Consider the following 12,724-nt stretch of genomic DNA (forward strand, 5'->3'; position numbering starts at 1 on the left):
GATGAACGATGTAATTTTTGCGTCATGTATTTCTCACCGCCAGCCCGCGACCACGATGTTACGTCTTACCACTGAAAGCTGCCCAGAAAACACGATGGCGTTACTTAAGTAAGACACAGAGTTTCGCAAAGAAGACGTTTGCGCACTTCACGGGCCAGCTGCAGCCCACGTGGTGTGCAGCCTCATAAATTTAAGTAGGTCGGGTCCCCCGACCTCCCGACTGGACGTCCAATATTTTTTGGCAGTGCCAGTGCGGAGACCGCATTTTGACAGTACAGGCTTCTAATCCACATATGATATGGTCGCATTGGTGCCAACAATCCACTTGACACTCTCTACCTCGACTTTCGCGATCGTGAATGTACCACTCTGCATGGAAAGCTCAAGATTTGAGGTATTATGATTAGTAAGTGACGTGAAGAATCCAGTCCTATTTGCCAAGAATTCGCTGAAAACTATTGCGCAACCAAACAGTTGCAACAGCTTTATTTAGAGAACATTCCAATCCGTAATGAGCCTTGTCACTATTCACCGCAAGGCCCGGGACGTTATTATTTTCCTCTATGGACCGCCTGTTCCGACTAGAATTAGAGTCACTCGACCAAGCACAATAATTTAATTAGTCGACTGGCACGGGAAGAGATTAGCATGTCGTTATTGTGAAAAAGCGCTGGAGATCCTACACATTGGGAGATAATTCTGACATTATCATGGCTAAACAATGCAAAATACTTTTATACGAAACATGTAATTGCAGGTGCTCAAAATAAGGAACCCGTTTAGCCCCCATTTGGTATTGCCACAATATTTGTTGCAAACATGGTAATCAAAATTCATATTGAGAACCTCTATGCAGGCCTTCCTAGCTTCAGTAGGTCATAAGGCCTGCAAAACTACTTCTCACGATTTGCATAATTTCTTCGTCGTTAAAAATGAAACATAAGGAACTTGTGGCTTGCTTGCGATCATGGTAAGTACAAAAAAGAGCCCTAAAATGAAAGGTAAGCATACACTTCCGCAAAAGTTAGTCAAATTAAAGTAAAATAAATTCATTCTTCGCTTGATCTCCAAAGACAAACATGCATGCGCAAGAGCGCACCTCCGACCTCTGTCGCTTATTTTCAGCTCAACTTCTCCCTCGTGCTCGATTTGCTGCTCTTTCTATTCGCTCTTTTTATGACTTGCAAATCTAGTGCGGGCGCTCTTGGCTTTTTCTCACCTGTTAAAAATAGTACGCTTAACATCGCCAAATAGAAACACGGTTTCTAATGTGCCCAAAGGCAGTCACACGCATTACACTCCTTAAAAATATGTCTGAGTCTACTTAACAGTAATGGCTTGTCTCAATTTACACTAATCGCAGAATCAAAGGTATCTCATCAATCGGCATTGGGAATCTGCACAGTAAAAGAGCCGGCCGTCTGGAATCGACATGACAAACCCCTCAAAAGAGTCTTCAACTCGACGCTTTATAGAAGATTGTCACAGCGAATTCAATCCAAGCCATTTTTCTTCTAGCAATCGATATGTAATAAATAATAAAGGTAAACGTGAAGGGAATCCACTCCACTTCTACTCGGCGCACGAGATGAACTCAAAGCGACGTTCAAAACCGTCGACGAAAATTAAACTAGTAAATTCTCAATCGATACGTTCGATTACCATGACACGTCCGGAATAGGAGCATCAATTGGGGCGCAGGTCAAAGAGCCCTTCGAACTACGCATGTGAATGGTCTCTGCCGTTAATACAGCGAGTTTGACAGGAGATACAATGGTCAAGACAAGCAAATGTTATTGTGTTCAATCGTATTAAAATATAGAGGCAATACAAGCTGGTCTTGTCAAAGTGATGTACCGATTCCCCATCTGTTGTAATACCGAGCCCTGAAGGTCCGGATGTTAAGCTTGGCGATACCACCTGGGTCGTTCGTATACGCTACGATACTGTCGCTCGTCGTCACGATAGTGTGAGCTCAAAGTGATGACATTCCAGGAATTAACACACTAATCGCAAGTGACGCCGCGTTTCAATGCCCAAAGTTAACGTCAAACAAGTGGAACTCCCTTCGTTTGAAATCACACCAGAGCGTAAAGAAGCGTTGCTAGCCGAGGTGGATGCCGTCGTTCAAAATACATTAGAACTACGAAGCGCTTTTGCAGCGGGTGGGCGTCAATTGGACACCTCGGCATGGAAACTCGTGACAACCATGGACGACGTCCGGGCGTACCGTTCTCGTCGTGCGCTGCACGGGACCGCCGAGTCCACACCCGATACCTCTCGATCCTCTTCTTCGGGCTCCCACCGATCGACTGTGGAAAAGATTGCCAATCTCATGACGACCACGGCATCGAATAATGAACATCAGCTCCGAAAAGCCAAAAAAACGGCGCGTCCGCCTGCGGTCGTGATCTCGGGCCTTATCGACGGCACAGCCGAAGACGCGGCCTTGGGAATGCTTGCCGACACGGAATTAAATGCCAAGATGCGAGAAGCCTATCTCGGGACGGAACTCGAGGACGCACGGCTGCTGGCGGTGTTAGCCACACCAAGTCGCGACCATCCCTTGTTCTTTCTCGGACTTAAGTGGGGTCTTCAATCCTACGGCCGGTTTACGCAAGCCCGGGATTTTGTTTTTATTGAGGGGACGGGGTTGACTACGGATTCTAACGGAGAGGTCGTGGCCTTTGCGATTCGCCAATCCGTCGATATTTCCGATTTTTTGAAATTGCCACGCCTGCCCAATACCATTCGGGGCCACATGTCGGGCTGTCAGACCTTTGGCAACACGACAAAGCTCAATAGTTCGCGCCATCGCATGGTCGAGATGTTCTCGCGCGCGTTTATTGAAATGGACGGCGACGTTTCGGTGAATTTGGCCGCGGCCGCGTACGCCGAGAAACTCATGGCGCTTGCGTCGAATATGGAATGTGCCAATGGCCACAAATTGACTTGGATGATGCGAAAAGCAGATCGACAAGTGCGCTTAGGTACAAATAGTGTCTTGGGCCGCATGACGTCGAATAGCCACTGTGCCAACTGCAAACGCAGTTTGCGCAAATTCAGTACGTTGATCATGCACCGAGGTGGCACGTGTCAAATTTGCTATCGAGTACTCTGTAGCAAATGTTGCGTCGCAAAGAAAATATGCGTGGGACTTGGCTGTGAAGTGCTTCAAAAATCGATGCTCTTTTGTCTCTCGTGTTTACTAGAAGCCAAGTCGTTGTCGGCACAGTGTGTGGCTCTCGACATGCTCCAGTCGACTTAGATTGATGTTCCATTCGATACACAAATACATTTATCAAATACTTTTATCAAATTTTAAGTTTATTCTTGTCTGACTCTTGATCACAACGAAAATCTCTTTCCAAACCGTGGATTGGATCGGTACGAATCGACGGTGCCGTGAAGGTTCTCCCGCCGCATTAAATACATTTTGATTGAGAAACACGACGAGGAGATCGTATAGAGACGTTCTTTGCGTGTTCAGATTACGACTAGCCATAAAGCTTGGAAACGAAAAATGGGAAAATCAAGGAAAAAAGTAAAGCCGTCATTTTCAATGTTTGTCGTGAGGATTCACAAGCACAACGTTTCTAACGTTAATTTTGCTTTGACATCGAAACCAAGAACGGGGTCATACTTATTATTACCTACAAGAGGATAGCAAAGAAGAATATTATCTTTACAAATAATATTGTTAAATATTCGCAGTACTGTGACAATTTTGTACGTTGTCCCGACCGGAGTTTTCATTATCCCCACCAAAGTTCAGGGGTTCATTTAATTTAATAGTATGGATTATGGGAATTCGACGACACGGTCACAAACATAACATACAAAATTGTAGCAGAAGTTGAAAATTTTATTTCCTTAGCAAGGTTAAGAAATCTGAGCCCGCACCTGTCGTATAAACTTATTTTGCCATGCCTCTTGCTCCTACGGCCGAAAACACGTACCCGTCAATTGCAACAGCAAAAGAAGCCCTTGAGGCTCACGCTAAAACCGAAAAACGATGTCTGTACGATCCGGTCAGAAAGGTTTGGGAAGGGGGAGAATAAACCAATGAAGAGCGTGCTGTTCGGCTGCAAACACCATGGAGAATACCAATATGAGGGCCATGGTGTAAGGCCTTCACAGAAACCTAGGAAAACGGATTGCCCTTCAGAGTTAAGGTTCTTGCGGGATTGCGCAGGAATCCGACAAGTAACCGAGTTAGGTACTTGGTGTAGGCGGGCACGTCGTAATGCGGCCACGCTCTACTTAGACACACACCCTAGCATAGCGAGGAAGCGGTTTGACCAGCTTCTCTTGCGTGCAGTGGGGTAGTTGTGATCGACACGTTAGCGACCTCACCCAACTAAGTACTGTAGGTAAGTATCGTCACGGGAGCGGTAATCCGGCTCCTCGTGCGCACTTACTGATTTATATTTAATCGCATTAATATAAATACCTTGTTTTACAAATCAAGCAATACATTAAGTGTTATCTATAGAAAATGTCATCTCTATAGATAACACTTACTATGTATTGCGAGCGTATTTTTCTAAATACCTCGCGTAACGGATGACGCTAGCCGTCATCCCTCCTAATGTGAATGCACCCACGTGCATCACATACACAATGGTTGATTTACAAATGTGAACCAGACCCGAGTGCGGGGTCTAATTACTTTAATTAAGTAATTGACCACCCCTATAAGTACACCAAGTGTACTTACCGGGAACTGTGTAAGATTTTAGCAACTTTAGTCCGTTACACATCCCCCCTTAAAAAAACAAACTTACATTATAAATTCGTCAAAGAGGACCGAGGAACAGCCAGCAGCTTTACGCGCCGCTATTAAACTCAATCACTCTAGCGACCTGTGTTATCATACACGGCGCCAAAGATGCCACATAAAGGGGGTTACGTTGGTGGGTCGCCTGCTAAGACGCCCACTCAACCTCGCACTAAGAGCACGCGCCGCGTCAACTCGCCGGCCGCGTCCAATGCCTTAGTGGAAACGCCGACAGCTACTGCTGCTGTCGCGGTAACAGGGCTACAGGATCCATTCTACTTTAACAGTGAGAATGATAATTTGTCGCTCATTGATGACTACAATGAGCCGACACCGTTGCCGTCGCCTCATAGTAGTGATGCGGACAACGAGCTCATGAGGAACGATGGTGGCGCAATATTGCTCATTCAAACTTCTCTCATGGCTCACAACATGGAGACAGCAACGTTTACGAATGCTGTCTCGTCGTCTGCGCTTGATAGCGCAGCGACAGGTAATGGTTACGCTGCCCTTAAAGGCGCACCCGCTTCTACGTTGGGTATAACCACAACGCCTTATGCTCAGACCATATCCATAATGGTTCTGACATAGAGGATTTGGAGCCTAAAGCTCCGCCGACGACACGTCAACGTGCTCAGACGGTGCCACAAGCCAGTCGTTTTGAACGTGGCTTTATGACGGGTGGCATTCCAAAGATGCCCAATCCGTCTAAATGGCCTCGTTTAACCAGGCCAAGAGCGTCGCTCCAAGAGCGCGCTCTTCTAGACGCACATAATTTTAATGGCGTCTTGAAATCATGGAGGGCTTAGGGAAAATCGCTAGGGCGTATTTTCCCGATCGTGTTGCGTTCAAATGAAATGCCCGACCAATACGAGGCGAAATTCTTGCACCGCAATCATCCGCATTCCGATGCGATGAAACAGCGGTCGCAACGAATTAATTTCGCCCGCTTGCGTGTGAAAGAAATCATGGGCGGTACTGTACCCCCTGTTTCTTTTGTACTCCAGCGCAATTACCTCACTTGCCACCTTCTCACGCAAGAAAAAAACTTGATGTCGATGTGCTTCGTGCGCGAATAATAGACAGGATTCTTGGCCTGCGCAATACATCCTTGATTGTCTTGGAAAAACGTTGTCGCCGTATCCGTCTTGTACTCCAGGTTCTTAATCAAATTTCGAAGCCAGACTGCTTTTTGAGTTTTGCTGAACAGACCTATATACTCTGCTTCTGTGCTAGATGTCGTAACGGTTAGCTGGCGCTTAGAATTCCCATGAGATCGTGTCGCTGTTGAGGAAGAACACGTGTCCTGTCGTTGAACGCCGCGTGTCTAGGTCGCCTGCCCAGTTTGCATCTGCAAGTCCAATAAGCTCTCCCTTGCTAACGCCGCTAAACACAATGCAGATATCTCTAGTCGTCTTCAAGTACTTGAGAATTTGCTTGGCCGCCACCCAGTTTGACTTCCCGTAGCGCTCACAGATTTTGGCAACTTTGCCGACCGCATTCGCGATGTCTGGTCGTGTACAAGTCGCAAAGCACATAAATGCACCCAGCAATTCGCGATACGGAAATTGGTACAAACGCTTCCTCTTCCGGCATCTTCACTGGTTTCGAGTTGCTCTCGTAGCTTGCAGGTAGACTCCTCAGCATCACCGCACATACGTCCTCTTCACATAACCCGCAGCTAGCGCTATTCATCTTCATCACTAGATCTTCAAGCTCTATCACGTGACCACTGATGCTTGAAGCTGTACATTTGAATGAGGCAAACTTCTTCTTGAGCCAAGGTCGATTCGCCATGTCTTGTGTGCGGTGAAACTTCGCCAGCCTCTCCCACGCCTCTCTCGCCGTCGTCGCGTCGATAATGTGCATCAACCGCGCGTCCCTCAGATTCAGCGCGATCGCAGCGTGTGCTTGCTTCTCTTTTACTGCATTCGGAGCGTCTACACCGGAGACAGCTCCCACAACCCTCTCGACATGAGGTACATCTTCTTCTAGTAGCTCCATAGTACGTAGTTTGAGCCATCAAAAGGCTCAATCTTGAAACCGGAGTCGTTGCTTGGTCTCATAACCTGTTGAATTACGTTATCCTATGAGCTTGAAGATAGGCTTACGGTCGAGATTGCAAACCGGAAAGTAAGTTGTATATTGACTTTATCTCGATCCTACCGTTAACTCTATCCTACCGTTAACTCTATCCTACCGTTAATTCTTTCCTATCGTTCGCTGCGCCCCCTTTCCCAGATATGTAGACTACCATAAAATGGGGGACGTCACTGTCTGGCGGTACAGTGCTGGTGAACCCCAAACACCAGTTCCCGAAGGTTTTACTTTTTGTCGTTACCGGGTATCGAACCGGTGACCAGTAGGACGCACCGCCATGCCTTACCCGACTGAGCCACAACACACGATATTTTCCACACTCAAATTCTCCGTATAATTCTTGTCATACGATCCCTTATACACGCATATGCATAAAGCGCAACACTTTCGATGAACACATCAATCTTCAACTCTCTCCCTTGATGTGCACTCGAAGTGATGCCCTTATGCTGCCATGCCGAGTCCCATGATAAACTTGGTGTGCTTGTCTCTTGGAATAGCCTTGGTTAACCCGTCCGCGATCACTTATTCAGTTGGCTTGTACTCCACTGCAATTACCTCACTCGCCACCTTCTCACGCAAGAAATGAAACTTGATGTCGATGTGCTTCGTGCGCGAATGGTAGACAGGATTCTTGGCAAGCGCAATACATCCTTGATTGTCTTGAAAGATCGTCGTCGCCGTATCAGTCTTGTACTCCAAGTTCTTTATCAGATTTTGAAGCCAGACTGCCTCTTGAGTTGCGCTGGATAGACTCACGTACTCTGCTTCCGTGCTTGATGTCGCAACGGTTGGTTGTCGCTTGGAATTCCATGAGATCGTGCCGCCGTTCAGGAAGAACACGTGTCCTGTCGTTGAACGCCGCGTGTCTAGGTCGCCTGCCCAGTTTGCATCTGCAAGTCCAATAAGCTCTCCCTTGCTAACGCCGCTAAACACAATGCAGATATCTCTAGTCGTCTTCAAGTACTTGAGAATTTGCTTGGCCGCCACCCAGTTTGACTTCCCGTAGCGCTCACAGATTTTGGCAACTTTGCCGACCGCATTCGCGATGTCTGGTCGTGTACAAGTCGCAAAGCACATAAATGCACCCAGCAATTCGCGATACGGAAATTGGTACAAACGCTTCCTCTTCCGGCATCTTCACTGGTTTCGAGTTATTGTCCGCTGGTGTGTGCGCGTCCTTGCAATTCTCGACTCCAAACTTTTTGAAGAGTCGCCTGATATATGCCTTCTGGTTCATCTTGATCAAATGTTCGTCGCGCTTGCGGTGAATCTCGATTCCCAAGCAGTACTTGAGATCCCCAAGCTCCTTGATGCTGAACTCGAGCGTAAGCGCACTCTTTATGTCCTAAATGTGCTCATTAGTTATACCAAACAGCATTAGGTCGTCCACGTAAATAACACATACGGATCTGCTGAAGTGCTTTTGAATTCTTGGCTCTCCAAATGCTGATTTAGTTTGCTGTTCAACTGCCGCGCCGCTTTCTTGGTTCCATACAGCGCTTTCTGCAGCAAACACTTCGTCATCGGAGTTTATTGATCTTCAAAATCGTCGGGTTGGTCCATCTAGATCTCTCGTCAACTTCTCCATACAAGAATGCGGTATCAACGTCGACATTGTCTACCTCCAAGTCTTCAGCTGCTGCAATTGCCAACACTCGACGAAGTCGATCCCAGGTCGCTGCGTAAATTCTTTCGCAACTAATCGTGCCTTAAACTTTACAATATATCCATTTGGATCGCGCTTGATCCGAATTACCTACTTGCATCCAACACCTTCTTATCAGGTGGCATGTTTACTAGCATCCACGTTTTGTGTTCGTTGAATGACAGCATCTCGCTCTTCATCGCTATTAGCCACTTTTTCTTGTTCTTCGTCATCATCACTTCATCGTATGTCGAAGGTTGTTTTCCATCATCATCTGCAACAAAACAATAAAACGAGTCGTCTTCTCCTTCAAAGTTGTCTAAATTAAAGCGGCCGTGGCGTTGGTTTGGGAACTCTTGTGCGTAGCGCACCACACCGCTTTTCTTTCGAATTTGTCGCACCATCCACTCGTCGTCGCCGTCTCTTGCGGGCGTGCTTGATGCTCGAGTAGGAATCTGACCTTGAACACTGGACTCGTTTTGGTTACCACGAACCGGATCACGGCAAGCTCAAAGAGGTGGAGTCCGAAACCTTTCCTCATTTGCTGGAACCTCCTCATCATTGTCGTCAACTGTCGACATCTCTAAATTCTCTTCATTTTTGATGTCGATAATCCGCTCGTCTTCCTTTTTTATTCCGTTCGAGATGGGTTGCTCAGCAAATGTCACGCTTCTTAAAATTATGATAGAACCATCATCCGCGTTAAGTAGTCGGTATGCCTTGTGATCCTTTGCATAGCCTAGAGAATACCACTTCACACCCGAATCGTCCAGCTTCTTTCTTTTCTCCTTTGTTACGTGCGCGTAGCATCGCGAACCAAACACGCGCATATGATCGATGAGCGGCTTTCACTTAAACAACATCTCGTACGGACTTGACTTCTTGTTCGACGAGTTTGCAAACACATTCCGAATGTCTGCCGCTGTCATTAATGCTTCACACCGGTAAGTCTTGTCGAGACCGCTGTCATTAATGCTTCACACCAGTAAGTCTTGTCGAGACCGCTGTCCTTAAGCATAAAGTGCGTCATCTCTACCAGAGTTCGATTCACGCGCTCTGCCATACCGTTCTGATCAGAATTGTATGGAGCTGTGAACTCTTTCTTGATATACTTTTCTTTGCAGAAGTTGTTTATTGCCGCGTTTCTGTACTCACCACCTTTGTCCCTTCAATGACCTTGATCTAAGTCCCAGGCGCTATCTTGATCTCCCAGTAAGACCTTGTGACCGTGGTCGCGACTTCACTTTTCTTTCGCAACAAGTAAACCGTCACGTACCGGCTCTTCATCATGATGAACCTCACAATGTACTTGACGCCGGATATTGAAGCTGGAGTGATTGGTCCAAGCACGCCGGAGAATACGATACCGTCAAAACGCGCACTCTCCCTGAGTCCCTTGTTTTTCACGCTTGTCCTGAATTACTTGCGCCCTTGTTTGGATGTCTCGCATACGTCACATAAGACGTCGGTCTTCATTTCCGTGCCCTTGATCCTCCCGTCCTTAATCAATTCGTTTATCGTCCCATACTATGCGTGACCCAGTCTTCTGTGCCAAAGCTCACTCTCGCACTCAGCTACGTGGCACTTTGCACCAACCTCAATGTTGAGGCACATCAAGAAGCTCTGCTTCCTTCCAGTGGCAACTGGTGTCCCGCTCCGCTTTACGACGCACTCGTTGCGCGTGATCTTAACTGACATTCCTCGCATAGATGCAGCCCGTTAGCGAAAATAAATTATTTGGCAGATTTATAACATGGAGAGTGTTCTCAGGGGAGCGTCGATCCAAGCATGTCCGGTCCAAACGCGTAAGTTCACCGTTTCGTGGCCGATGACCTTGAGCTTCACATTACTCTTCGCGCATGATATACTGCGCGCCTGACATAATTCCTTGTGCTCCACAAAGCTTTCCGGTCATTGCACACGAGTGCAGATGCGCCACTGTCCATAACTCAGCAGCCGCTGACGGACCTTCGCTAGCATTAAATGCGACGTTGGAGTGGTCGTGTCCTACTTCACGTGTTTCTCTTGGTCCACGACTTAAATGGCCGACCTTGCCACAGTTGTAACACGCTTCTGACGGTCTTTTAGCACGTCGTTCATGCTGCTCCTTCGGGTGCTGCTTACCGTTTCTCTTGCTTGTGTAAAGAGCCGTTGCTTCTTTTACACGCGCCGTGTCCTTGTGCCGCGCTTCCTCGGAAATCAACTTGCTCACGAGGTCGCTAAAATTTAACTTGAAACCGACATGCGAAACGCCTGCACGAAAGTTAATTTAGCATCGATTTGTGTTTTTTTATTCTTCAAAAGACGCTCATAACATATATTTGAAAGTCCTAATTTATTGACATTTTTTTTATAAAAAAGAGATTCTTTCCGTTGGTAAAGACGACGTAGTTCCTGGAACCAAATACACAGTATTTGGTTCCAGGAACTACGTCACTTTTAGGAGATAATGGGGTAAAACCACACGATTTGTGCGGGCTTGTAAGTGAATGAGATTCTGTTCGTATGCTATGCATAAGAATATAGTTTAATTTGAAGCATTATATTGCGTAATCATGAGGTAGATGCAGCCGCAAGAGAAAAACAGCGGTGCTGCCCCTAGCATGTACCGGAACGGCAGCCCTCTGTCATGCTCTCGTAGCTTGCAGGTAGACACCTCAGCATCATCGCACATACATCCTCTTCACTTGACCCGCAGAGAGCGCTATCCATCTTCATCACTAGAACTTCAAGCTCTATCACGTGGCCACTGATGCTTGAAGCTGTATATTTGAATGAGGCAAACTTCTCCCTGAGCCAAGGTCGATTCGCCATGTCTTGTGTGCGGTGAAACTTCGCCAGCCTCCCCCACGCCTCTCTCGCCGTCGTCGCGTTGATAATGTGCATCAATTACGCGTCCCTCAGATTCAGCGCGATCGCAGCGTGTGCTTGCTGCTCCTTTACAGCATTCGGAGCGTCTACACCGGAGACAGTTCCCACAACCTCTCGACACTAGGTACTTCTTCTTCTTGTAGCTCGATAGTACGTAGTTTGAGCCATCAAAAGGCTCCATCTTGAAATCGGAGTCGTTGCTTGATCTCATAACCTGTTGATTTACGTTATCCCATGAGCTTCAAGGTGGGCTTACGGTCGAGATTGCAAACCGGAAAGTAAGTTATATATTGACTTTATCTCGATCCCACCGCTAACTCTATTCTACCGTTAACTCTATCCTACCGTTATCTCTTTCATATCGTTCGCTGCGCCCCCTTTCTCACATATGTGGACCACCATAAAAATGGGAGACGTCACTGTCTGGTTGTACAGTGCTGGTGGAACCCAACCACCACTTCCCGAAGGTTTTACTTTTTCTCGTTGCCTGGTATCGAACCGGTGACCTGTGGGGTGGCACTGTCATGCGTTACCAGACTAAGCCACATAGCATGAGTTTCAACACCTATTTTTAATGGTACTGTTGTCATGTATCCCTTGCTATTTTTCCCCCACGCAGACCAATGCATAAAGCGGAACACTTTCGGTAAACACATCAATCTTCAACCGAATATGGCGTAAGCCATCGTAATAAAAGTTTTTGTGGTACCCCTGCTTCAGTAGGTACCACTCAGGGTAGCGAAGACAATAAAATGTCCTGTCTTGCTTCTGAGAAAAAGCCGTGGCTTTTGCCCGAACGGTTAGCTAGTAGCTTGTCTGGAGAGACGACTCCTCACAATAAATATCCATTATTCATTGCGACAAAGCTACATGGCCTTGATCCCAGCGCGAAGAACTTTCGCGCTGAAGAAGCTTTTTATTTGGGTGCTTTTCGTAAGAATTGATGGTATCGTGGCATCAACAAGCGCGATAAAGTCTCGCTAGTGCAAACCCGGAGCGCGTTTATTCGCAATGTCAAGCACATCACATGCAAAGTCTGGCTTCAAAGACCTTACGCGATTCGCGTTAAGCTTGAGAAATGAACTCCAACCGGTGCAAGGTTTATATTGCATCGGTTGTCTCGCGAGGCAGGACTTCCATGCCTCACGTGGGGTGATCCCTGTCCGTGATGAGTCGTCAGCAAGGAACGAGTGAAACGGGATGTTTATTTACTCCCTTTCTTCGCCCTAGGAAAGGCGCATTTCTCTCGAGATGCGCGATGCGATTGATGTTTTGCAATCAATTTATAGCCAGGGGCGCGTTAATTCCGATGGATCTTTTAATTC

General features: G+C 47.0%; 1 protein-coding gene across 1 annotated transcript; it reads left to right on the forward strand.

Moving 5' to 3' along the window:
• Positions 1 to 2,032: 2,032 nt before the first annotated feature.
• On the forward strand, positions 2,033 to 3,268 carry CCR75_008156 (uncharacterized protein; the record flags this gene model as incomplete). The annotated part of the gene is made up of 1 exon (XM_067966210.1): positions 2,033 to 3,268. One exon carries the CDS (start codon positions 2,033 to 2,035, stop codon positions 3,266 to 3,268), a length of 1,236 nt encoding a protein of 411 aa, XP_067815937.1.
• Between the last annotated feature and the right edge of the window lie 9,456 nt (positions 3,269 to 12,724).

The sequence above is a fragment of the Bremia lactucae genome, linkage group LG7, assembly GCF_004359215.1.
Source record: "Bremia lactucae strain SF5 linkage group LG7, whole genome shotgun sequence".
Lineage (NCBI taxonomy): Eukaryota > Oomycota > Peronosporomycetes > Peronosporales > Peronosporaceae > Bremia > Bremia lactucae.